This window comes from Macrotis lagotis, chromosome 2 (genome assembly GCF_037893015.1).
Source record: "Macrotis lagotis isolate mMagLag1 chromosome 2, bilby.v1.9.chrom.fasta, whole genome shotgun sequence".
Lineage (NCBI taxonomy): Eukaryota > Metazoa > Chordata > Mammalia > Peramelemorphia > Peramelidae > Macrotis > Macrotis lagotis.
This window is the reverse complement of record NC_133659.1, coordinates 166,505,416-166,531,677: the sequence shown is the minus strand read 5'-3', so window position 1 is coordinate 166,531,677 and position 26,262 is coordinate 166,505,416. Positions and strand designations below refer to the sequence as shown.

The 26,262-nt window shown below is 42.8% G+C and overlaps 4 protein-coding genes across 4 annotated transcripts; all 4 read right to left on the bottom strand.

The window, feature by feature from the left end:
* Window positions 1-1,197: 1,197 nt before the first annotated feature.
* Window positions 1,198-3,392, bottom strand: S100A6 (S100 calcium binding protein A6). The gene is made up of 3 exons (XM_074223475.1): window positions 3,245-3,392; window positions 2,056-2,217; window positions 1,198-1,455 (listed from the first exon to the last, which is right to left on the bottom strand). Exons 2-3 carry the CDS (start codon window positions 2,191-2,193, stop codon window positions 1,318-1,320), a joined length of 276 nt encoding a protein of 91 aa, XP_074079576.1. The 5' UTR covers window positions 2,194-2,217; window positions 3,245-3,392; the 3' UTR covers window positions 1,198-1,317.
* Window positions 3,393-7,598: 4,206 nt separating this feature from the next.
* Window positions 7,599-10,955, bottom strand: S100A5 (S100 calcium binding protein A5). Its single transcript, XM_074220508.1, has 3 exons — window positions 10,930-10,955; window positions 8,628-8,772; window positions 7,599-7,888 (listed from the first exon to the last, which is right to left on the bottom strand). Exons 2-3 carry the CDS (start codon window positions 8,763-8,765, stop codon window positions 7,745-7,747), a joined length of 282 nt encoding a protein of 93 aa, XP_074076609.1. The 5' UTR covers window positions 8,766-8,772; window positions 10,930-10,955; the 3' UTR covers window positions 7,599-7,744.
* Window positions 10,956-15,414: 4,459 nt separating this feature from the next.
* On the bottom strand, window positions 15,415-18,832 carry LOC141513542 (protein S100-A4). Its single transcript, XM_074223474.1, has 3 exons — window positions 18,729-18,832; window positions 16,348-16,508; window positions 15,415-15,779 (listed from the first exon to the last, which is right to left on the bottom strand). The coding sequence occupies exons 2-3, from the start codon at window positions 16,486-16,488 to the stop codon at window positions 15,615-15,617; spliced, it is 306 nt and encodes a 101-aa protein (XP_074079575.1). The 5' UTR covers window positions 16,489-16,508; window positions 18,729-18,832; the 3' UTR covers window positions 15,415-15,614.
* A 2,241-nt stretch (window positions 18,833-21,073) lies between these two features.
* Window positions 21,074-23,136, bottom strand: S100A3 (S100 calcium binding protein A3). Its single transcript, XM_074220507.1, has 2 exons — window positions 22,996-23,136; window positions 21,074-21,238 (listed from the first exon to the last, which is right to left on the bottom strand). Exons 1-2 carry the CDS (start codon window positions 23,134-23,136, stop codon window positions 21,074-21,076), a joined length of 306 nt encoding a protein of 101 aa, XP_074076608.1.
* Between the last annotated feature and the right edge of the window lie 3,126 nt (window positions 23,137-26,262).

Below are 26,262 nucleotides of genomic sequence, written 5' to 3'. Positions count from 1 at the left end.
TGTAGGAATTGAGGGGTACTGAATGTCAGTAAAGGATAAAGGGAATGAGATGATGTTAGGGATAGGGAAATGGATAATGAGGTCTGAGTATCAGAGACAGGGGATGAACATAGGGAAAGGGGAGAAGTGTCAATTATAGGGAGATAGATGAAGGGATCTGAGGTTAGGGAACATTAGATGGGCTTCGTATAATAATGAGGCCTAAGTAATTGGGCATCAGGGTGGGGGAATAAGAGATAGTCTAAAAGATAGACCATAGCGGAAGGGGAATGCTTTCAAAAGAATATCTTTGCCCAGGCTTCAGGAACATACTATCACAGTTTATTTTAGCCTGCCAAATCCCCAAGGGCAGGATTCATGACTGAATATCTCCTGGAGGGTTCCTGGTCAACAATTTCAGAATGGGTGAGAAAGAAGAGAGCACCATGATGGAGGTCATGAGCTCAGAATCTAGCCCTTTCATTACAAAGATCTTAGACAAATCACTTGGGGATAGAAGGGAAAGTGGCCTTACTGTCCTCTGAAAAATGAGAGGTTTGGCCTAGATGATCTCAGAAATCCCTTCCAGGTGTCTAATTCTATAATTCTAAGAAGAGACAAGCCCTTCCCCAGAGCCCCATCTGATTGCACTCTGACCACACCCCACTTTCTCTACAATACCTGGATCCCTTCCAAACCATGAATTCTCCAGTTCCAGGAAGTCTTCCATCATTAAAGCTGCCCACTCAGATCACTTGATACAATCAGTTTGCTTTGGTGGTATGTTGCCATGAAAAATTTATAACTGTGCAGATTGCCCAGTAAAGCCATAAATTCTCAGGAGCAGAGCCTTCTCCTTCCGCTGGGTCCCCTCCTCTCTGGTGAGGCTATACTACGATGGTGGCCCATTCTGTTAGAGCCCTTCTAACAATACAGAGGCAAGGAGAATGGGTAGAATTCAAAAAGAAATGGGGAGGGGAACCAGTTAGATGGTGCAGCAGATAGAACAACAGCCCTGGAGTCAGAAGGACACAGAATTCAAATCTGGCCTCAGACACTTACTAACTATAAAACCCTGAGCAAGTCACTTAATCCCATTGCCCCACACACACACAATAAAAAGAACAGAAGAAAAGGAAGGTGGGAAAGACGTACAGAGTTAAGGGTAAAGAGGCTGAAAAAAACTACAACCGCGTCAGGAATCAAGAATCAAGAATCATAAAGACTAAGACATAAGTTCAGACTTTATTTAATATACAAAATCCCTACAATACACCCCAGGTCAGCATGGAGTCATAGGAGAAGCACCCCACCTCCATCTCCCTCTCTGCAGACTATTTACTCTCCCTTCAGTAGTTCATTGTAGAGCATGGCCAAGGCTCCCAAGAAGGAGATAAACTCCTGGAAGTTCACTTCCTGATCTTTGTCCTGGTCCAGACCGTCCATCAGTGCTGCAATTTCTTTATCTTCAAGTTTCTAATATGGCAGAGTGGGAAATCCAAACTCTATTAAGGGACCTCCTTTTCTCTCCTAGAGTCCCCCCACCACTTTGTTAGCTTTCCTCCAATACTAGCCCCAATCTAACCCCCAAACCCAACCCCACAGCCTTTTCCTCAACAGGAGGCATATTGCCAGTTGAATTTTGGCTTTATTTTGCTCTATTATCTGGGGTATTCCCCATTCTCTTTTCCGTCCATTTCCCTTTTTTTTTTTAATCCCAGGTTCTTTCTTCTACTTTGCCCCCTAACTTACTACTTCTTAACTAAGGAAAGAACAGGAATCTCAGATTTAAGCATATGTGAATGACTGAGAGCAATGGTTCCAGTGGAAATTGTCCATCACTTTCATTTATCCAGGACCTACTCTCTCATCCTCTATTCCCTTCCTTTATCCCTTCCCCCCTCCAGGAACCAGGTGAGAACAAGGTGTAATTAGCTCCCCTACCTCCACCCACCCCACCCCACCCTAAACAAGTTCCAGAAGGAGAAGGTGGGGCAGAGCCCAGCCTTGTCAAAAAGGGAAAGGGGAGCCAAGAAAAGAAATGCCTGGCCATCTGGTCAGGGCTGAGATACTAACAGATCCAAGGCCGAGTTCGTTCTGGATCAATTCCTTCAGCTCCTTCTTGCTTAGGGTGTTCTTGTCACCTTCCCTGCTTGAATATTTGTGGAAGATGCCAATAAGGACGCAAATAGCTTCATCCAGCATGGGTGCCATAGCTGCCAGGTAGACTTTAGGGAACTGAGAGTCACAAAAGAAGAGATGAATGGTTGGAGAAGGAGAAAAAGGAAAAGAATTATTGTTTATAGGGCCCCAGGTCAAGGGGATGGGTCTTTCTCTTTCAGTCACTGGGATATGTACCCCAATTCTGGATTAAAAAGCCATGGGGATGAGATTCAGAAGGGCTGGGGTACAGTAGAGGTAGGTGGGATTTTTCAGGAGCCTAAATCAGATGGGGTGAACAGAGAAGATGCCCTGACCCATCTAATGAGTTTCAGGAGCAACTCTAGCCTATCCTAACACTTGGTACCTTATCCCCTGTTCCTCTGGTGCCCTGGGGCATTAATAGGCAGGGCAAGGATCCCCAGAGATGTGACCCCATAAACTGGGCACTCTCTGCAGACAACAGGTTGGGCTACTCCTTCATTCTGGACTTAATAAATGAAGGCATGGATTTGACCACGGGGCCAGATTCTGGGAAGCTAGGTGAATCCAAGAGAAGACAGGAAAGAGTCAGACTACTGACAGGCAGCAGCAGCTGACCCAAAAACAGACAATCTGAATTTCCTGTATCCAGATAGAACTCCTCAAGACTTTCCTAGATTGTTAAAGATCAAAGGGATTTTAGAGATTTCCTTTCCAAGGCTGGTTCAATTCTGTTATTTCACAAGTCAAGAAATTTCAGTGACTCCTCCAGGACTCACACAGTTAGTGGCAGAGCTAGGTCTCAAAGCCAGGTCCCCTAATCCCAAGTGCTAAATTCCTTCCATTACATAGTAGTCCAAATCACACCCACATAACCATGCTGCTACACCCTTACACATAAACAGAAAGGGATCTACCTGATCCATCCCAATACCTGGCATCCTGTGCCCCCAAGGTATCAATAGGCAGGGCAGGGATCCCCAAAAAGATATGACCATATAATCACTGATGGGGTGGGGAAGATACCCATGCTCCCATGGCAGAGCACATCCTGGGCAGGGAGAGACCAGGGCATCAAGCGGGAGTGAGCTGGGCAGAGTCCTAAAGGAGAGAAAGAACTCACCAAAGGCAGAGCAAAGCAGAGACGAAAAGTGGACAGCCCAGGATGGAATGGGCCACTGTCCAGCCACTCTTATAGCCTGAGCCCCTTGCCACGGAGTCTCTACCTCCACCCCTCCTGATGGCCGGCCAGGGCCTGCCGAGGCTCCACCTTCCCCATGCCTCGTCATACTGGCAGCAGGGGGGAGGCCCACTGCACCCCACCCCAGGCCAGGCGGGTTTACATAACTGTGCTCTTTGCTCCCCTGCCTGGGCCTCCCTCCCTAGTATTTCCGGCGCCTTCTAGCTCTCACCTGGCAGAAAAGGTGGAGTTCTGTCCTTCCTAAAGAACTCAGCCTTTCTTCCCCATCCTGAAATAGCAGCAGGAAAATCAGCTGTATTACTTCTTCCCCACCACTGTGCTCCCTCCATCTCGGCTGCAACTGGTAATGACCACTGGGCACAAGTCTTTTAAAGTTTGTTTTGACCATGTGTAGTGGATTTGCTGTGTGTCCAGCCAAAAGTCTGTGTTTGGATGAATGTGTATGGAGGAAAGTGCAGAATCCAGGCTTTGACAACCAGGTGGCAAGTAGAGGAGCCTCTTGAGGTGTGACTTCAGTGGCCCTGGGGAAAGACCCCAGTCCAAAAAAGCCCCACAAACAAAAACCCACCTTCTCCCCAGATATTCCACCATTAGATTTTTGACTTTGCTCCCTGCCTGTAGCTTTATCAGGACTATCTTCTTCAGGAGTAGGACAACAAGCTTTATTAGGCATTTACTCATAGCTGAGTATGTCAGAACATTTCCCAAAAGTCAGATGTTTGCTTTGTATTATTGCTTGTTTGTTTTTTTAATTTGTTATTTTTGGTGGGGTTTTTTGAGGAATGATATGGAGAATTAACAGTCCTAGGAATAACAACTATTTTCTACAGCACTGCAAAGTTTTCAGCCTATTTTCCATTATAACAAGCCCACAAAGATAGAAAAATGAATTCATGAAGGTTGAGCTAGCAAGTGTGGGTAGTGAAAAGGGGAAATAGCAGCAGGAGGATACTGGACATCTTTGAAGAGGGTACTAACTGAAGGAGATAACTGATGAAGCTGGGGATAAAGGGGGGGGCAGAGGCAGGGCTGAAGACAAACTTTGACCTTAATAGCTTTGCCCAAGGCTAATTGTACGTTGTGTGTGTGTGTGTGTGTGTGTGTGTGTGTGTGTGTGTGTGTGTGTGACATAATCATAGCATAATTATAATCATCATTGTGATACAATACCGTTATAATTATAGGAGTCTTCCCTATGGCACATTTCATTTCAGGGAACTTTACCATCTGATTCCTCTTCATTTTCCTGTTTTCTCTGGGACCTTGGGGCTAGAGAGCTGGAACTGATATCCCCATTTCATAAAAGGGGAAAGCAGGAAGGTTTTTCTGGAGTTGGTTCAGTGACTTCCCTTATTCGGAACTTTCTCAAACAGGAACGGGGACAGGGCAGAGGCAGAAAGGAGGATGAGGAGAGATGAGATAAGAACTCAGATGCCCAGATTCCCTGATGTTATAGCAGAAAAAGCACCAGACTTGAAGTCTAGTTTGAGTCTCAGTTCTGATAATTACAATCTAAGAAGGCCTTGGGCAAGTCACTTAACTTCAGTAAACTTCAGATTCTTTATAAAATGGGAATATTGATACTTGGCAATTCAACTCACTAAACATTTATTAAATGTCTATGTGCAGGCATAATGCTAAGCACTCAAGTTACAAAAAGAAACAAAAGACAGTACCTGCCTTCAAGGACCTCACAATTTTCACCACACAAGCTTATTATGAGGGCTCAGTTAGTATATCACATAAGACACTTTCCCTGACTTCCACCTACCCTCCCTCATAGTTGTCAGGGCTCTCTCTCACCTCCTTAAATTTCTTTGTATTTACTAACATGTGTCTTATTTGTGTGTGTGTGTGTGTGTGTGTGTGTGTGTGTGTGTGTGTGTTGTATCCCCCAATAGCATCTAAATTCCTAGAGGACAAAGGACCATATCAGTTCTTGCATTTGAATCTTCACTTACTCAACACAGCATAATGCCTTAAACTTCCTTGTATTAACTGTGAACATGTAATATTTCCCTAGCAAGCTCCCTAAGGGCAAAGCACTATTTCATGTAGTAAATGTTTGTTGAACAGAATTGTCATTGAAAACACAGATCAATTTAATTCACATATTTATTAAGTGACTCTCATGTGCACAGTGATTAGAACACTAGGCTTGGAGTTAGGAAGCCCTTCATTCAAATTCTACCTTAGATGCTGCATGACCCTAAACAAGTCCCTTACCTCTCTGTCTCAATTTCTCCATCTCTACAATCAAGAGTCTAGATTTGACCTCTAAAACTGGTGGGCAGCTAGGTAGAAGTGAATTGGATCTGGAGTCAGGAAGACTTCTCTTCATGAGTTCAAATCTGACCTCAGACATTTACTCGATGGACAAGTCACTCTACCCTATTTGCCTCAGTTTCCTCATCTGAAAAATGAACTGGAGAAGGAAGGGATAAACCATTCCAGTATGTCTTGCCAAGAAAATCCCAGATGAGTTCACAAAGAGTCAACCATGACTGAACAACAACAAAAGTCAGGGAATTTTCTATTCTGTTCTATTCTATGACTAGTTCAGAGCGGCTATGATCCACAAGCAGTTCTTGAAGGCTGTCCAAAAAGAATTAGAAGGGGCATCTAGGTGGTGCAGTAGATAGAGCACCAGCCCTGGAGTCAGGAGGACTTGAGTTCAAATCCAGCCTCAGACACTTAATAATTACCTGTGTGACCTTGGGCAAATCACTTAATCCCATTGCCTTGTTAAAAAAAAAAAAAAAAAAAAAGATTAGAAGAGGTTGCAGTCTGAAATGCTGCATCAGGACCTCAGGGCAGGGGGATTCTCCAGGGCTCTCCCCACAGACCAATTCAGTGGGGCCCCAGGGGGCCAGGTGCTGAGGGGAACCTCCCATATCCATCTCTGCCTGCTCAGTATTGGAGCCCTTGGGGGCCTCAGACTGGGCACCAACCCATTTAGCTGGGGGGTGAGGGTGGGGGGATAGGGTTATAGCTGTTTTATTTAAGTAAAACTGGAAGAGGGAATCTCACATTTCCTTGGGGGGGGGGGGGCAGGGGCTCCTGGGACTTCACTCCTGTACCAGCCACTGCCCTGGATCTCACATTTGCATCAGAGCCACTAGAACTTGTGGCTCCCAAGTGTCATAAAAGAAATTCAGAAAGTATGATCTCCATTCAGAATTGTGTAGTTTTAATGTGCAGTGATGAGAAACTGCTATTTTATGATCTTTTCATTAAAAGCTTGGTTGAAAACAAACAAACAAAAAAAGAAGTTGCAATCTGTACAGGTGAGAGAAGTACCACACCTATGAAGGTGAAATTTCAGACCCTTTAAACACTGAAGTAATTAACTGAAGAAACCTCCCCCTTCACCCACTTCCTCCAAGATCTGTGCCTACCTCCTTACCTTCAATCATAATCAACACCAAAACATTTTGAAGTAATAAACTTTTATTATTTCTTAAAGGGAAAAAGAGGATGAATTGTTTCTGAAAAGGGAGGCTGGAGAGCAAGGGTGGAGTAATCTAGATTTTGTGAGACTGATGATAAAACAAACTTCTTTTCTTGTACAACAAACTCCTTTGATCACAGGTACAGAGGACCTGGCACATAGTAGACCTAAATAAATGATTGTTGATAAGGTACATTGTCAGTCCCTAATTTCTTTACAGTGTTTCTTTTTTTTTAAATAGTCAGAATTATAAGTAATTGGAGAAAAATAAAATGCTAATAAGGAGGATTATATGGGGGTGAAGAGGGAGAGTCATTGTAAAGTGGTAGAGGTTTAAAAAATAGCATTGCTTAATATTTCAAAAAGAATGAGAGTAAGACAGGCAATATGGTTTAGTGAATAGAGAGGGCTGGCTTTGGAGTTAGGAAGACCTGGGTTCAACTCCTGCCTGTGACATGCTAGTCAGCCTCTCAGTGTTGAAGGCAGTTCCTTATAATATTAAATTCTGGGTAAGTTGTTGATCTATATTTGGTGTAAATCATAAGAGCACTGGTCCATACCAAAGAAGGAAGGGAGGGGAGGAGAGTGGAGAGGGGAGGGGAGGGGAGGGGAGGGGGGAGGGGAGGGGAGGGGAGGGGAGGGGAGGGGGAGGGAAGGGAAGGGAAGGGAAGGGAAGGGAAGGGAAGGGAAGGGAAGGGAAGGGAAGGGAAGGGAAGGGAAGGGAAGGAGGGAGGGAGGAGGAGAGGAAAAAAAAGAGAGAGAAAGAAAGAAAATAGAGGAGGGAATATTACAATGTACCCTCCAGGGAAAGGACAAAGGTCTACTAGCTCTGGAGAAAACAAAGCTGGAGGATATTTTAGTCCCATTATAGATAACTGGGGAGGAGAGGGAATGAAGGCCCTAGTAAAGGGAAGGAGACTGTACTAGGAAGGTAAGCCCTTAGGGCAGTAGCCTATCATTTATTTAATTATTTATTTATTTTCTTCCAAGAAGAAGTCATTGTAGGCCATACACAGGGTGGTCAGGAACACAGAATATTCCTTGAAGTCAATCTCCTGGTCACTGTTCCGGTCCAGACTTTTCATTAGTTCATCAATGCCACTCTCCTGCATTTTCTAAGAGAGGAGAGAGAGAGAACCCCACATATATGTTCTTTTTTCATCTCCTCCCTCTTTCCCTCTCCCTTTTCTCTACTCTCTCTCTCTCTCTCTCTCTCTCTCTCTCTCTCTCTCTCTCTCTCTCTCTCTCTCTCTCTCCTCCCCCATCCCTTCCTTCATTCCCATTTCCAGATTTCATGTTTACCCTTTTCCCACAAGCATTAATTGTTCTGGCAAGGTAAAGCCAACCCAGATTAGAAAAACTAATCTATCACCCTTAAAAAAAAAATCACCAATATTCCATACCCAATAGAAAGAATCTTCTCTATAGGCCTAACACTAGAAGAAAAACTGACTTCTAGAAGACATCATCTACTCCAATTCTTCATTTAACAGAGAAAGTAAGATCCAGAGAACTTGAGAAGCAGATGAAGAGGAGGAAAAAAGGAAGGAACAATGAGAAAGAAAGGAGTAGGTGTGGAAAAATAAAGCAGGGAAAGGACAAAGGTCTAATTATTCTGGGTAAATTAGACCTAAATAATTTGTTTCTTCTTACACTGAATGCTTCCCTCTTAGATTCTAGACAGGGTTCTATCCAGAGGGGGTGATCAATCTTGAATCTGGTTAGAGAAGAGGCTTTTAGACCACCCAAGTATGGATAAGAGTAAAATAATAATAGCTTGCATCAAAAAAGTACTACTTGTGTCTCCTCACCGGTCTTCCTACATTAGCTCATTTGAGATAAGAGAACACTCACCTCCCCCAAACATAGTTCCTCCTTGATTAGCTCCTTCAATTCCCTCCTGCTCAGGGTCAATTTGCTGCCCTCCCTTCCTGAATATTTGTGGAAAGTGGTAACCATGGTGGTCAGGGCCTTCTCAAGAGGAGTCTCCATCCCAGATCTAGGAAAAAAAGTAAAAGAGAGGGGAAGGTAGGAAAGAACACTATTCTAAGGGATTTAAACTCAGGAGGAAACTTTCTCAAGGTACACACACACACACACACACACAAACACACACACACACACACACACACACACACACACACACGAAAATGGATTCAATTGTAATAGGATTCCCAGAAACAAGACCTAAAATAGAACTGCCCAGCTTCCATAACTGTGAAAAACTAGAATTGATTGATAAACGAATATACAGTCTCCCACTTGGGATACATTCAGGAGGGTGGGGTAGGGGGTAAAGAAACCTGGGGATGGTCTCAAGTGGAGAAGGAGAAGGGATGGACAGTCTGACCTCCCAAAGAGGAGAATAAGGGCATGATCCTCCCTCCCCATCTAGTACAAGGGGTGAGTTACACAAAGTTCCTTCCTATCTTTGCCCAGATCTCTGATTCATCAACTAAGAAGTTTATAAAGAGTAGATGGGGTGGGGCAGGGAAAGGAGAAAGTCATACTGATATTTTGACATGAGCATAAAGACAGCAGGAAGGGAGATATCACTAGGGCGGAGGGAGGAGATAGTGTGGTCAGACCTTACAAACTGATCTCCTGTCTCTAACTCAGAAACTGAGTAGGCTAAAAAAGAGAGGGATAATAGGAGAAGGAATTGTAGGTGAGAGACATAGGAGGGGAAGAGAGAGAGAGAAAGATGTCTTTCCTTCATTCATTTACTCATTCAATAAATATTAAAAAACCTACTTAAGTGCAGAGGCAGTTTATCATGACAAATAGGGAGCCAGCCTTAGATTCAGGAAGATCTTCCTTTATAAATCCTGTAATAAATCATTAATTTCATAATACTCCCTAGGTAAGTCTCTAACCCTTAGGAATTCTTAACCTGGGATCTGTGAATTTATTTTTTAAAATGATTTTGTTTATTCCATCTCAACATAACTAGTCTCCTTTACAGTCATCTGTATTTGGTTTCATGCATTAAACAACTTTGTTCTGCGAATGGGTCCATAGACCACCAAACTGTTGCCCAAGGGGACCAAGACACACAAAAAAGGTTAAGAATTCCTTCAATTCTTAACTTCAATTGAAATGAAGATTTCAATAAAGAGAAAAATTGTTGGTTTGATTATTGAAGGGAGTTATTCTCTGTGCAGATGAAATCACAAACTCAAATAAAAAAAACAAACAGGCAAAAAATATTCTGAGCTCTATGTTATATTGATTCTGGGGGAGATACAAAGGCTATGAAAGCTGGGGAGAGATAAGACAGAATCCCTCACCTTTCCCCACTTTACTTCTCTCTTGGGTCCCATGGTCTAGCAGGAGCCTATGACCCAAACAGATAACTAGACTATGCAGAATTACATGGTAAGCATATCAGAGTTGCAAAACAAAGGTCTCCAGGGGAAGGTCATTTCCAAGTAGGGGAATGGCCTCTCCAGGAGATGCCTGGAGGTGGAGGTCCCTGATTCCGTCACCTTGGGCCAAGGGAGAAGAGAAGCAAACCACAGGGGAAAGAGAAAGCAAAGGGTATGTCTAGTTACCATGGCTCAGGTTTTTAAATCACTTCCCCTCTGGGGAGGTTAGGATGGTAACTATACAGGAACTGAAGTGATTTCCCCAAAGAAGCTGAGTCAATAAGCTTGAATAGGACTATCTGGGGTTACAGAAGACAGAATTCCCTCCTATACTGACACTCCCCAAAAGATCCTTCCTGTCTCCAACTTGTGCCTAGCTGGTTCTCTCCTCATTCTTTTCACCACCATCACCCCTAACCCTCCCCTTTTCTCTGCCTTAGTACAGATCTGTTGCTAATTAACTGTGTGATTTTAGACACTTAAGTCACCGCTCTTGTATGGGCTCCCATGTCCTTGTAAAATTTGGGGTTTAGCAATTTTGCAGATGGGACTCAGAAAAGAATCTGCTTGCCCAGGGTCAGACACCTCCTGATCATCAGAGCCTAAAATGATCCCATATCTCGCCACCAAATCTGCCACCAAATCTGCCACCAAATCCACATTCTGTTTTACTACTGAGAAGGGTTTGTTGCCCCCAGTCATCCATCCTCTGGACACTAACCCCCACTTCCCATGAGTGTCCTGCCCTCCACATAGTCACTAGCTAAAGTTTTCAAATGAAGACTCACCCAATTAAGCCAAAGAGACTGGTAAATCTGAGATGAGAAGAAATAGACCTCCCACTTACCCTCTAGCTTTATTACTTCTCTTTAGACTCCTGGGAGCCCAGGATGGGAATGGGCCAATGAGAAGGGGAAGGAGACATGGAAAGGCTCAAGCCTAGGTCCCTGGGGAGGAGGAACCAAGAACCCCATGGATTTTTCTTTGTTTGTAAGCTGGGTAGAGAGAAGAGACTAGGCACCAATTGACATGTGCCTATCGGATATTAAAAACAGAATTTCTCTATGGATTCCAGTCACTCAGTAGGAATATCATGGTGTAGTGGAAGAAAGGGCTTAACCTGATCTGATTGGAATCCTGGCATTGATTTTTTTACTAGTTATGTGACCTTATAATTCTATATCTATGATCCTATGTGCTTGTGACCTCTCCAAGCCTCAGTTTCCTTGTCTGTAAAATGAGGATAGTAACATTTGTACCATTTACCTAACAGGATTGTCTCAGAATTATAGAATCATTGATTTCAGAGTAGGAAAAGACCACTAAGGTCACCTAGACCAACTTTCTCACAGAATTTTTTGTCTGTGTTTTTTGTTTTTTATTTTATTTAATTTTACAACTTCATGTTATAAAAGTCTTCCAACATTCATGCACTTACCTATTTTTAAGTCACAGATTTTTCCACCACCCTCCCTTTCTACCTCCCACCCCTCAACTACAGTCTAGTAAAAGTTGTACAAGAACATTTGGGTTTAACATGTTTATATATTACTCATTTTGTATATGAGGAATTTGTACTAAGGGAAAAGAAAGAAAAGCATGGGATAGGAAGGAAAAACATAAGAGAAGGTTTTTTTTAAAGTGAACATCTTATCCATTCAGATTCTGTTGGGTTTTCTGGTTTGTTTGTTTTTTGTTTTCCTCTGGATGAGGATAGTTTTATTCATAAGAGGTTTCCCAGGGTTGTCCTATAGCTCTGAACTGCTAAAAGGAGCTGCATTCATTACAGTTCACCTGTGTTGTTAATGTTGAGTCATTCTTCAGTTGTGTGCAACTCTTAGTGACCCCTTTTGGGATTTTCTTGGCAAAGACACTGAAATGGTTCATAATTTCCTTCTCCAGCTCATTTTATAGATGAGGAAACTGAGGCAAACAGGGTTAAGTAACCAGCCCAGAGTAACATGGCTAGTAGGTGTCTGAGGTCATATTTGAATTCATAAAGATGAATCTAGCATTTTATCCACTGTTCCCTGAGGGCCACACAGGTGAGGTGACTTGCCCAAGGTCACACAGACAGGAAGTCATAACCCAAGTTTTCTGATTCCAAATCTAGTGCTCTCTAAATCTGAAAGCACCACAGAAATGCCTTGTAATCTTCCTATCTATGCATAGAATGTGAAGTGAGGTGGGAATAGGAATGAGTGTATAGGATGACTGGCGTGGGCCACAGTGATACGGTGAAGGTTGACCATAGTGTTATGTTTTCCAAAAGAACTGAATTTTGGGAGTTTTATTTTTGTTTTGTTTTTTCCTAACCCTATCCTGACTTTGAAAGAAAGATCAAACAAAATCTTGATATCAGAGAAGGGAAGAGACATTATACAAGATAAGGGTCATAAATATGGGCTGAGTGCCAGTATAGAATGCTGGGATTCAGGACAGTCAATTCTACTTAAAGTGGGGCAGGGTCTCTGGAATAGGGTAAGAAAATTTAAGGTGAGGTAAAATTGGGGTAGGGAGAAAAAAATGTTTGAATGTTGGAGGTCAGAAAGAGTGGGCATGAGAAGCAGCAACCTTACTAAGTCTCTTGCTCCTCTCTTACTACGCTTCCCCCCCTCCTCCCAGGGGTCAGGCACCAGGATTGGAGAGGGAGACCAGGGAATGGTTGCTTGGTGATGGGAGTTTCCGAAGCACAGTTTAGAAACAGAATGATGCAAATTAGGTAGATTGGTAAGAGTAGGGAAGGATTGGCCAGTTGTAAGAGTAAAGGAAGGGGTGAAGTAAACTGTACCCATAAATAAAATTAGAGGATCATAAGCTTTTATTTTTTAATCTTAAACATAAGGGAGGTTTCTGGAAAAACATACTAGGGTCACTTATCTTCCCACACCTAAGATGGGGGAAAGGGGAAAAATTATAGCAAGGATAAAGGAGAAATAAAGGGAGAAAAGAGATCCCCTCAGTAGACCCAGGAACTTCGGACAGGATAGACTTTAAATCAGAATCAGAAAGTAAAACTAAGACCTCGGTTCTTTTTAACATCCTCTAGGTCCCCCTGCAATGATCAATGGACCTCAGTGCTTCCCTATTTTTAATCCTAATCCCTCACACAGAAATTAATGACCTTTTGGTTTCTAGCATATAACCATATTATATTTATTCCTCAGCTCTTTCCACCTCAGCTGACTCATCTTCCCTGTCTTCCCTCTTTCTCCTCTCTGAACCTTTATTTCCTCATCTGTAACATAAGGAGATTGGACCAGATGATCTTTCAGGTCCCATTGAGCCCTAATTCCTATGATCCTGTGAGACTCTTCTCTAAATTGTTGCATTGAAAATTCTCCTCCTTTCTCTTTTTATCCTTCCCTTTGAACCTCTTAGCTGGCACAAAATTCCAGGGTCAATTTCCAGGATGCAAATCTCACCCCAAGACAATTTTCAGGAATGCTGTTCCACATTCCCATCTGGGATCACTTGGAACAGCCTTGGCTCCTGTCCCTCTCTTCTCTAGCTATAGACAGGAAAGGGTTAAGCATTTCTATTATTCAGAACATATGCTGAAGAGAGAGTGGAGGAAGGGATGAGGTCAGTGATGTATGTCAGGAACTAAGTAGATTAAAGTTTTTTTCTTCCATCTCTCCTTTTCTATCCCAAATAAGGATCCAAGGGCATACTGGGAAATAACTATCTTCAGCACACTCTCCCCTTCCCCCACCCAACTACCACCAAAATTTAGGTTCCCCTTTCTCTTCAACCCTAACATCCACCCTCCCCTCCATGGCTCCTCAACAACATACCATACCTAGAAACAATAACATGTATGATATTCAAGTTAGAAAAGAGTTCAGGAATGGGGGTGGGGGTAAAGGGGATGGAGACAACATGGGGGACTCTAAGGGGGCAAAAGCTGAATTGAAATCTCTCTCCATAGGTCAAATTTATGGTGGTTCTTCAGGACTGGTTTTCCATTTTTCTTGCCCCACCTCCATCTTCTCAAGGTTTTCCACCTCTTGTTGTTCATTCCCAAACTACCCAGATGTGTCATGGAATGCATGCTAAATCAGAAATCTCCTCTGGGTCCACAACTGCCAAAGCAAAGGGTTTGGACCCAGTGATCTCTGAAGGACCTTCTCAACTCTAGTTTCCTATGAATTTATAAACCAATTTCTGCCTCGGTCTTCAACTGTAGAGCCAATGAGACAACTCCAAGATGACCTCACAGGTACCATTGCTGCTCTTTCAGCATCTGTTCCCCGAAATCCCTTCTCCCTGGATTGGGATATTAATGTATTGTTGGTGGAGTTGTGAACTGATCCATCCATTATGGAGCACAATATGGAACTATGCCCAAAGAGGAATAAAACTGATTGTTCCCTTTGGCCCAGTAATACCAATACTAAGCCTATATCCAGAAGAAATCATAAAAAAATGGGAAAAGTCCCACATGTTCCAAAATAGCAGGGTTTTTTGTAGTGGCAAAGAATTGGAAAATGAGGAGATACTCATTAATTGAGGAATGACTGAACAAATAATGGTATATGAATGTTATTAAGTACTATTGATCTATAAGAAACCAGGAATGATTGGACTTTAGAGAAGCAAATTAGAGAAACTGATGCTGAGTGAAGGAAGTAGAACTAAGAGAATATTGTACACATTAACAACATTGTGAGTTGATCAACCTTGACAGATGCAGCTCCTCTCAGTAGTTCAAAGAGCTAGGACATCCCTAGGACATGCTATGGACATGCTATCAACATCCAGAGGAAGAAAAACAAACAAAAAACCTGCAGAATCTGAAGGAACACTACATTCACTGTTAAAAAAAAATTTCTTATGTTTTTCTTTCCTATCTCATGATTTTCTTTCTTTTCCCTTAATCCTAGTTAATCATACAGAAAATTACTAATCTTTAAACATGTTAAACATAAATATATAAGAGGGGAGGGGGTGGGAAGGGATGGTGGAAGGAAATTATGTAACTTTAAAATGTGCATATGCATGTGGATGAATGTTGAAAAACTTTCATAATGTTTAACTGAAAAAAACTATCTATTGGAGAAGAAAAGACTCCTCCTCCTCCCTACATCCCTCCTCCCCAAGCTCCATCCCTGATGACTCACATCAGCCTTCACCAAAATTTTAAAGAGTCTCTAAAGTTATGTCCCAGGAGACTATGCAGATCTCTCTGCTTCTCCAATCTGTTTACTGGAGAACTAAGCCACTGACCCACCCAGTATCCACCAAAAAGACTCCTCAAACAGTCGTGGACATTATTTCAATAAAGTTTTATTGGTTCTACTCAATGCCCCAAGTGCTCACCAGCATCTCCCAAGATGGCAATGTGCCCACCTCAGGTTCCTTGAGTATACTAGGACCCTGTAGCTTCTCCCTGGATTCCCCCCTCCCCCCTCCCCCAGGATCTTCCCCTCTTTTCCCAGCTCCCATCCCCTACCATCACTACCACTTCCCCTTAATTCTTCCGGGGCATCTTGTCAGGATAACCCTCGAAGAATTCATTGCACATCATGGCAATGCAGGACAGGAAGACTGAGTACTCCTGGAAGTCCACCTCATTGTCTTTGTTGTTGTCCAGGTTGCTCATCAGCTTCTGAAAGGAAGCCTCATCTGTCTTTTTCTGGAAGAGGAGGAAGGAGAGAAGAGGTCGTGTGACAACTCCCCAAAAGGAGGCCACCATCTCATCAGAGAAGCATAGCATCCTAGATTGAAGGCAGGAAGGGACGTCAAAAGTTATATACAGTCCAAGAAGGGAACAAGTCCAAGAAAGGAACAAGCATTTATTAAATGCCTACTATGTCCTAGGAGTTTTACAAACATTTCTTTATTTGATCCTTGCACCAATCCTAGAAGATAGATGCTATTCCCAATTTTACAGAAGAGGAAACTGAGGCAGGCAGAGGTTAGGTGATTTGCTCAGGGTTACACAGCTAGGAACTATATGAGGATGAATTTGATTCAAGTCTTCCTGACTATAGAATCAGTGCATTTTAGATAAAATTAAATATATATATATTATTTCAACAACCATATTTTAGTTATCCGAATATTTAAAAAAAGCTCACCCACACACCCAGGTTAAGAATCTTTCCTCTATAATAAAGATACTAGATGATCATCTGTGATCACCAAGCATCTGAGTGACAGGAGAGCTGGGGACAGGAGCAGCAGCAGCTCTATGTACTTACCCCCAAGAAGCTAGGAAGCTCCCTCGTCACCAGATCCTTCAGTTCTCTTTTGTTGAGCTTGAATTTGTCTCCCTCCTTCCCAGAGTACTTGTGGAATGTGGCCACTATCACATCCAGAGACTTTTCCAGAGGACTTGTCATGATGTTGTTGTAAGGAGCACCTAGGGAGGGAGCAAGTGAAGACAAGATGCTGTTGATTTGGGGTGGAGTAGAAGTGGAATGTGTTGGAATATTTCAAGAATCTGTGATGTCATTCACGTGGGGACTTCCTCCACTCATGAGTTCATTCAGTTCCACCTACATGAATATGAGTGATTCCTATAGAAACAGAACTGAAACCAGCATTTTTTCTAGCCTAAAAGAAACTTCTCAAAACAAAACAGAGAGATGAGAAGCCAGAAAAGTGCCCTTAAATCAACACCTTTTTAAGACATTCATTTGGGGAGTTAGAAGGGAAAGTAAGTCAAGGAGAAAACCCAAAACTAGTAATTTTTTTTTCCATTTTAACTCTTTATTCTTCATATGGAGGTTCTAGACTCAGTTGATGGTATTCATCTGAAGGATCTAAGGCAACATCTGAGATGCCCCACCCTAGATATGGCTACCTTAATAGACAATCTTTTATTCCTCAATAAATGATCTTAGGGAACTGCCATGGCAGCCCAAAAGGATGGCATGGAGGTGAGTCTATCAGAATTTAACTGGCGGAAGCAGTATGATCAAGTGGAAATTGTCCTGAATCTGGAGCGAAAAGATCTGGATTTGATGCTTTACTTCCTCTCTCTGGGCATAGATAGACAAGAGGCCTTAATGCTCAGCTGTCCATGGGATTTGAATAATTGCAATGACTTAGCATATATAATAGATAAGCAAAATAAAAATCTCAAACATCTTACTATTTTCCAATTTCATAAGAATTATTGAATTTTTGGTGTTATTCTCTGAATCTATTTATATTAATTATCATTCATAGTTATTATATTATGTGAAGTGAAGCAGAGGGCTTGGAAAATTTTGACATTTAAAAAGGGGGTCCACTTATTCAACGAAGTTGGGAACCAGTAATCTAGTCTGACAACCTCACTAACTTGAAGATACAGAAAAAAAAAACATAAATATCAGTATCCTACCCCACCCACTGAACCCTTCACCCTTCAACTGCTAGGATCCATACTCCAGCCCCCTAGACTGGACTATTCTGGACACCTCCCAGGAAAACCTACTTCTGAGCTCCTCTCAGAGTTGTGTGTGTAAGAATGGGGCCGGACTCACCCCACCCTGAGGATACACATCCCACAGACGGGGTTCTAAGTGGAACCTGTCAGCCCTGATTGTTCTAAGACTAAAACATGGACAGATAGGATAGAGAAACTAGAGATGATCCGAGCCAGTCCAGATAAAAAAAAAGAAGAGTTCCCCAGAGATGGCAGATTTTGGACCGGCAGCTCGTACTGCAATCAGCAACCATGCCAGAGGGAACACAAAAAGACTACCTAACCCTACCCTGCCTCAGTTTCCCCACATAAAAGACTGCCAACCAAGACAGCCTCTAGAGGGGAAACCGAGGCAGGGCGGGGCCGAGGTCTTCTTGTGGCTCCCCCCAGGCTCTTTGCACCCCCACAAGTTGAGATCATTTTCGCAGGTCGCTTTTAAGGCAGTCCTCTGTCCCCACCTGCCCACTTCTGGGCAGACCGTTGCAGCTTCTTTCCCTCCCCTGGTTGCCCTGGGGCATCTGGGCGAGGCCGCACCCCCAGCCTCCTCTCTGGCCCCGTGCCATCCGCCACAACAGCAGCCAGCAGCGGAGAGCTCCAGCTGCAGCTCGGTTTTTCCGCCGCGCTCACTCATCCCCCAAAGCCCGGCCCTGCCAGCCCTCCCGACCCACGCCGGCCTCTGGGCACGGGAGTGGGCGGCTGCTTCTGGAGACGGGCCCCGGGGCTGACAATGGAAAAACACAGCCCGGGCGGAGGGGAGGGGGGCAGGAGAGACGGGGGAAGAGAGGAGGGAGGTCTCATCAGAAGTGGGGAAGGTTGCGCCGGAGGGAAGCCGGGGCACAGCCACTGGGCTGCCTGCCCCACAGGTCCAACACACATGCCTGCACCGCAGACGCAGACAGACACGCACCGAAATGGAATAATAGCATCCAAGCCTTGCATCCCCCGCGCCCCGCGGCACCCCTCCATCCCACCCTGGCCAGGCTCTGCCAGTCTGAACCACCTGCCTGCCCCTCTTCACCACTCCCTCCTCAGAGCCTCATTCTAGGATCCCCACATCTGGGTCTGCCTCCGTCCCGCATCTGGCCCCCACTCAGCCTCCTCTCCTATTTAGGCTCTACCCCTCCTGTCACCCACACCGCATCCCCAGCCAAGTCAACCACAACTCACCAAACCAACAGAGAGGAAATGCAGAGAGGGGAGAGAGAAGGACACAATGGGGGAGGCCGAACCATGGCCTTTTTATACCCCCAGCCAAACCCTGCCTGTGGCAAGGGGCGGAGGAGAGCTAGGACACCCCCTCCCTGATGCTGGGTCAGAGGAGACCAATAGTAGGGCCTCTTCCCCCTCCTGGCTCACGTTGGCTGGTGAGTGAGCAGAGTTTGCACAGGATGGGACACTGGCGTGGGGGTAGTTTTCAGTCACTACTCCCCCCCAAATGAGGGAAGGGACCCTGAAAGTAGTCAGACAGTACCCACCAATCTGAAGGAGTGTGTAGGGCTTCACCCCACCTTATAAGAGGGGCAACAATAAGAGGAGGGGTATACAGTCTTTGTTAAGTTGTAGGGAAAAGGGGAGGGGAGAGCACAATGATGGAAAATTCCTACAAAGTTAAGAATCTTCTAGAACAGAAGACCAGGGCATGGGGCTGATCTGCAGTGAGAGAAGGGGCAGCTTAGTATCTCTGCTTCTGCTTCATGGGGAAGCAGGGCTGTGCTGAGGGTGTGGCTGCCCTAACCACAGCCAGGGTAGATGTGAGAAGGATGTTGGATGCCAGGCTAACTCTAGAGAAAGACTTGGAGAATGCCTGGGAAGCACTGCATGGAAAAAAAAATATCTACTGGAGTTTGTGGCTGAGAGCCCAATTAGAGAGATGAAGGAAGGAAGGAAAGGGAATACATGAAGGTTTGGGATGGGAAAGATTGTCAGGGATGTGTGTGGGGCAAACAAGAGGATCCCATGAGAGTCTGCAATGAGACTGAAATGGGGGGAGGGAGGATAAAGTAAGACCTAGGACAAGAGGGCCAGGGATTGAAGGAAAGAAAACACATGAGATTGAAGACTGGAGGGGGCACAAAATAGAGGGGGATACATGAACAAATGGGACATTTGGATGTTGAGGATGGCACCTTGAGGTTCCATATCAGAAGATGGGAGTACAGATAAAGTATCTTCAAAGTTTCACTAATCAGTTATGAGTCTAGGGTACAGGGGCATTTCTCCAGGATGCTGTTCCCTGTCTCTGGGCTGGAGGTGGGAGGGGAATCCTAGGAAGGAGAAGAAAACAGACAGGTTGTCAACTTTAATTCTAATAGTACCGCTATTTAGCTGCATCACCTTCCCACAGCTGGAGGCTAGGAATGGGCAACCCCCACCCAAGCCTCACCCTCCACCTCACTGTGTCCAGGAACCCAGGTTTGAGAAGTACCTGAGCTATCTCCTCCTTTCCAGTCCACCACCAGAACGCGCCCCCTCTCTCTCAAAGACCCCTGAGAGGAAGCCTCCAGTTCAGGAGCTTTACTTTTAGTGTCATGAGCCCCTTTCACAGTCTACTGAAGACTTTCTTTAGAATAATGTTTTTTTTAGATGATTGAAGGAAATGCTAAATTTCAGTTAGTGGAAAATAAAGATGAAATTTTTCCCCATCCAAAGTCACTGACCCCCATGAAATCTGACCCCTGCTCTAGATATTCAAAGGATCCACCCTCCAACCAGTGTCAAATACCCTCCATGGCCTCAATCTAAAATCAAGCCCTTTTGCTGCAGTTTCAGAACCACTTCCTCTTCTTCCAGCTCCTCCTTCCTCTAGACAGTGTGACTAAATAAGGCATCTTCTCCTGTCTAGTAACATTAGCAAGTTCTTCAATCAAGCACCCCCTCAACTTTCTCTTGCAGGCCTCAGGGGATCCCAAATCTTTAGGAAGACAACTGGAACATCAAGATTAGAAAAGTTGGGGCTCAGCAACAAAAGAAGCCCAGCCCCAGCCCCATTCCCCATTCCCTTTAAGAATAATCAAACCACCCCAAAGGGAGCTGGACCAACAGCCATTTTTATTGAGAGATCATTTACAATGGTGAACACATTAACAGTGCAAGAAATTTCATCCATAATATCTTGTTCTAACACTATCATCTCTTGATGTCTGCTCTATAATCCCCAAAATACTTTCTTAGTGTATTCTCACATTTTAATAGAATAACACAGACTAGAGGGGAAGACCAAGGAGAAGCCACAGAGATGGAAGATGAGAAGGGAAATTACCTTTCTAAGCATCATAGATCAAACTAAAGCCTGAGACAGATCAAAGAATGTCTAAATTAGGAGACCTCAACGCCTATGTAGTTCAACCCATCCTCAAAGGAGAACCTGGTCTTCCACAGAGCTGACAAGTAACCATCCAATCTCCACAAGACAACATCCAGGTAGAGAGGAACATAATGACCAGCTTTCATTTCTTTCTCATGCATCAATTCACTTTATCGTTCCTCATCCCTGGTCCATCCCACTTATGAGGTTACTCAGGACAAGAAGGGTTAGAAGAACAATCCCGGAAGTACTCATGGCAGTAGAGGCAGAGACAGCCCAGGGCTTGGATATACTCAGTGAAATCCACCTCACAGTCCTTGTTGGTATCCATCTTGCTCAACAAATTGTTGTAATCACACTCCCGGAGGCTCGTCTGGAGAAATGTGGAAACGAGTAAGAAGAAAGATTAAGACAGGAAAAAAAAAACCTGGTTTTCTTGCATCAGCATCATGATTTAACAGAGGAAGCAATGGATTAGGTATCTAGAGAATAGGATTCCCCAGCTTTGCCCCTGAGCCCCTAAGATACCTTAGGCAAATCATTTTCATCAGTGTCTCTCAAATGGATCGATGATCTATTTAATCTACATTGTACACAAAGATCTTATTTCATTGTCAGGAACTCCTTTCTGCACTCTAGTCTAGTGCTCGAACAAGATCTGTATACAATGCAGGGTATCCCTCATGTTGGAAAATGGCCCCAAGAATATGGCTAGCCATTGGAGGCTTTAAGGATTATACTATAAACTCCTCCATACCTCAAAAGAATTTTATTTATTCAAAATATACTCTGCTAAAATTTTATTTTTAAAAATATCCCTCATTCTATCATTTAATAACATTAATTAATAATAATTTCATATCTATATAACACTTGAAAGTTTAAAGTTCTTAATTTACAACAGTGGTGCCAAATTCAAGTAGAAATGGATCTCAGAAAGCCACATATTGACTTAGAAAACCACAAATTAACATTATATATATATATATAGTGTTATATTTTTATTTATTTTGTTAATTAATTCCCAATTACATTTCTTTTTTTGTTGTTGTTTTTTGTTTTTTTTTAGATTTTTCAAGGCAGTGGGGTTAAGTGGCTTGCCCAAGGCCACACAGCTAGGTAATTATTAAGTGTCTGAGGTCGGATTTGAACTCAGGTACTCCTGACTGCAAGTCCAGTGCTCTATCCACTGTGCCACCTAGCCACACCACAATTGCATTTCAATCTGGTTGTACTACACTTTCTAATTTTGCTTGATGCATGCAGCCTTGGCTACAAGTTTTGATCTCTACCTTAAAATATTCTTAAAGGTAGCATATCTACTTCCAAAAGACATTTTATCACAATATACTAGCTCTGATAACTATGTTTTTCTTTTTCGTTTTTCTTTTTTTTAGATAACTATGTTTTCCTATGTTATGTTTTGTCTTATGTTATTTTTTTCTTAAATTCTTTGTCATTCATTCCAGATTGATTTGTATTCAGACTAGGTAAAAGAGACCATTCCTTTGTTACATTTCTTTCTAGCCTTAATCACTGAATGGGTAGATGTTTCAGTCAAACTAAGACCTGTTAAAGATTAGCCTAAAAAGATCAAGGTTTCCCGTTGCATCCAGAGCCACCTCCAGTTTTCCTGATATCTAACCACTGCACCCAAATGTCTCTGAAGGAAAAGTGAGGTTGGTGACTTTGCATAGTCCCCCTTCACTTAAATCCAATTTATTTGCATACTATAAAAGTGTCACATCTCTGATGTCATGGTCCTCTTCAAGAATGAAGGACAAACAACAACAAATCAAGATGGCAACCCCTGCTTTGTGGGAGTTTTAATTCAAGCATAAAGAATTTTGTTCTAGTCTTTCTTTTGAATAAAAGTATGAGTCCCTATGCTCCAATTTAAGAAAGAGGTTAAATGACTTGTCCAAAGTCATGCAGTTAAATGTCAGAGCTGGGATTAAAGCCCAATCCAGGCATCTTTTTACTGTATCACTATTCAGAGCAAGACTTGGATTTTGCCCCCTACTCTCCATTCCCATTCCACTCTACTCAAGATTTCTAGTTCAAGGAAAGATAAATCATGAGATGTAAAAACCCAAACCCCACCCCACCAAAACCTCAATTGCCTTTTACCGGGGCTAAGGTGGGCAGCTCCTTCAGAATCAACTCTTTCAGTTCACCTTGGGAGAGTTTGTACTTGTCCCCCTCACGTGATGCGTACCCCTGGAAGGCATACACAATGGCAGCCACTGCTTTCTCCAAGGTCATCGGCATGGTCACTTGGGGAAGAAGGACATAATTATTCCACAGATAGGGTACATGATTGTAAATCATGTCATGGGATTCAGCAAACATATATTAAACCAAACTATATGCTTAAGACATTAAAAAAGTACACAGTACCTGATTCCTACCATCATCAGCACAAACTCTTAAAACATAAATCCACACTATAATACATCATTTTCCTAAATGCATTAGAAAGGTAGAAATGATCATTTCCCCCTACAACACTATAAGCTCTAAAAGGAAAGAAAGAGAATTTTAATCATCTCTTCATTTCCCCAGAGAGGGCTGTTGAAATGGCTATGATAGAATCAAGGGGAGTCACCTTGATTTTTCCTTTTCCACACATTCCCTCAACCTCTACCCTCCCTTGGAGGTTCTTTCATTCTCCCAATGACTCCCAAATGTCTGCTTCACATGCCCTCCCTTTTCTTTTTTTTCTTTTCTTAGAAAGATTTTATTTATTTTGAATTTTACAATTTTCCCCCCATTCTTGCTTCCCTCCCCCCACCCCCCACAGAAGGCAGTCTGTTAGTCTTTGCATTGTTTCTAATGGGATACATTGATTTCAGTGGAATGTGATGACAGAGCAATCATGTCCTAAAGGAAGAAAAATAAAGTATGAGATAGTAAAATTACATAATAAGATTTTTTTTCTAATTTAAAGGTAATAGTCTTTAGTCTTTGTTCAAAGTCCATAATTCTTTCTCTGGATACAAATGGTATTCTCCATTGCAGACAGCCCAAAATTGTCCTTGGTTGTTGCAATGATAGAATGAACAAGTCCATCAATGTTGGCCATCACCCCCATGTTGTTGTTAGGGTGTACAATGTTTTTCTGATTCTGCTCATCTTGCTCATCATCATCAGTTCATGCAAATCCTTCCAAGCTTCCCTGAATTCCCAACCCTCCTGGTTTCTAATAGAACAATAGTGTTCCATGGCATACATGTACCACAGTTTGTTAAGCCATTCCCCAATTGAAGGACATTCATTTAATTTCCAATTCTTTGACACCACAAACAGAGCTGCTATAAATATTTTTGTACAAGTGATGTTTTTACCATTTTTCATAATCTCTTCAGGGTATAGACCTAGTAGTGGTATTGCTGAATCAAAAGGTATGCACATTTTTCTTGCCCTTTGGGCATAATTCCAAATTGTTCTCCAGAAAAGTTGAATGAGTTCACAGATCCACCAACAATGTATTAGTGTCCCACATTTCTCACATCCCTTCCAACATTGATCATTGTCCTTTCTGGTCAAACCCAAGTTCAGACACTTTAATGAAGTCTTCCTTAGTATGACAAAAATGGAAAAGAACACTAATTTTGGAATCATAACTTGAGTTTAAATTTTGCCTCTCTCATTTACTACCTATGTAAACTTGAACAAGTTACTTAACTTCTTACTCACTCTGAGCACAAGATGGCTTCTAAAAATCCATCTCTAACTCTATAAGCCTACGAACCTAGGTAGTTAAGTAAATTCATCAGCTGTGAAGTAGCCGGCAAAAACAGGTAGCATATTAGACTTATTTTCCCTCAAATGTTTTATAATAATTTAGACAAAAGTATAGATCTCCCTGATGTCATGGTCCTCTTCAAGAGGACAAAAGAATAGAAGGCAAGTTTACCAACTTTGCAAACAGCACTAAATTAGGAGTTAATAGTTAATATGTCAGAGCAGAGGTGTCAAACACACAGCCCAGAGTCACATGAGACATACAACCCTCTTAAGTGTGATCTGAACCAAATTAAAATTCAATTGGAAGAACAGCCAGGTGACTCAGTAGATAGAATACCAAGCTTGGATCTGAGTTCAAATCCGACCTCAAAGATTTGCTAGCTCTGTGACCTTGGGAAAGTCACTTAAACCCACTGCCTCCAAAAGAAAGCAATTGGGAAATATTTAACATAAAATATTTAAAATAAACACAATAAGACATAAATAATGTTAATAGGGAATTATCTAAGTTAATGTGTAGCTCACAGAGAGCCTTAATATATGGTTTATCGACCCTTCTCTTTTCAATTTGAGTTTGCCACTGTCGTGTTAGATGACAGGATTGGGATCCAATATGATCCTGACAAATTAGAACTATAAAGTACTGGAGGGTTTTAGAGAATCAGATGACTATTGAAGAACAAAGAGTCAGAGCTGAAAGGTGTTTTTAGAACATAGATGTGGGATTAAATGACTTCTGAGGTCTCTTCCAGACCAGTTTCAATGATTCTATGACCTCCTTGTCTCTCCTTTCAGATTGTTCTACCTCAGAATTCTCCTGCCTATACCCATGGCCCTAGCACTTCTAAAAGGGTTTGGTCCATTACTTTCAAGAACTGACTCCATTAGAAATCTTAACTTTTGTTGTTAGTTGTTTCAGTCTTGTCTGACTCTCCATCATCTCATTTGGAGTTTTCTTGCCAAAGATACTGGAATTATTCACCATTTCTTCTCCCACTCATTTTACAGATGAGAATACTGAGGCAAACAGGGTTAAGTGACTAACCCAGGGTCATATAGCTAGGAAGTGTCTGAGGCTGGATTTGAACTCAGGAAAATGAGTCTGCCTGACTCTAGACCCTATCTCCCCAAATCTGGCAGCTTTTGCCTTGAAAAGACACTATCCCATTAGAAGCTCCACAGCACTCATCCCCCCAAGAATTCCCTGAAAAAAAAGGGGATGATCTAAGGGAGCATTAGAGGTGTTGAATTCAATTAGTATTTCAACCTCAGGTCCTTGAAATAATAGCCTAGAAATGAGCAAGAATTAGGGAGACTTAAGCCCCCTCAAAAGTCTAGGCTTCTTCCTCATTGTTCTTTTTTCTGTCTCATGAAAAGCAGGTTGATGAAATAAAAAGATTCTCATGCAAGGTAGTTGGGGATGGGGTTCTAGTCATCCTCCCATTGCTTCCTTGGGCAAGTCACCCTCTACAGATCTCGGCTGCCTTATCTGTGAAATCTAAATAATGATATTTTACCTGCCTGAATACTAGAACAAACCTTGAAAGACCCCTTCTGGTCCTCAAATGGTCCTTCAAAACCCTTATCATGCAGGGGAACTGTCATTCTGACTTGAGCAGCTTTGAGGGAGTCTTGGGAGATAGATTC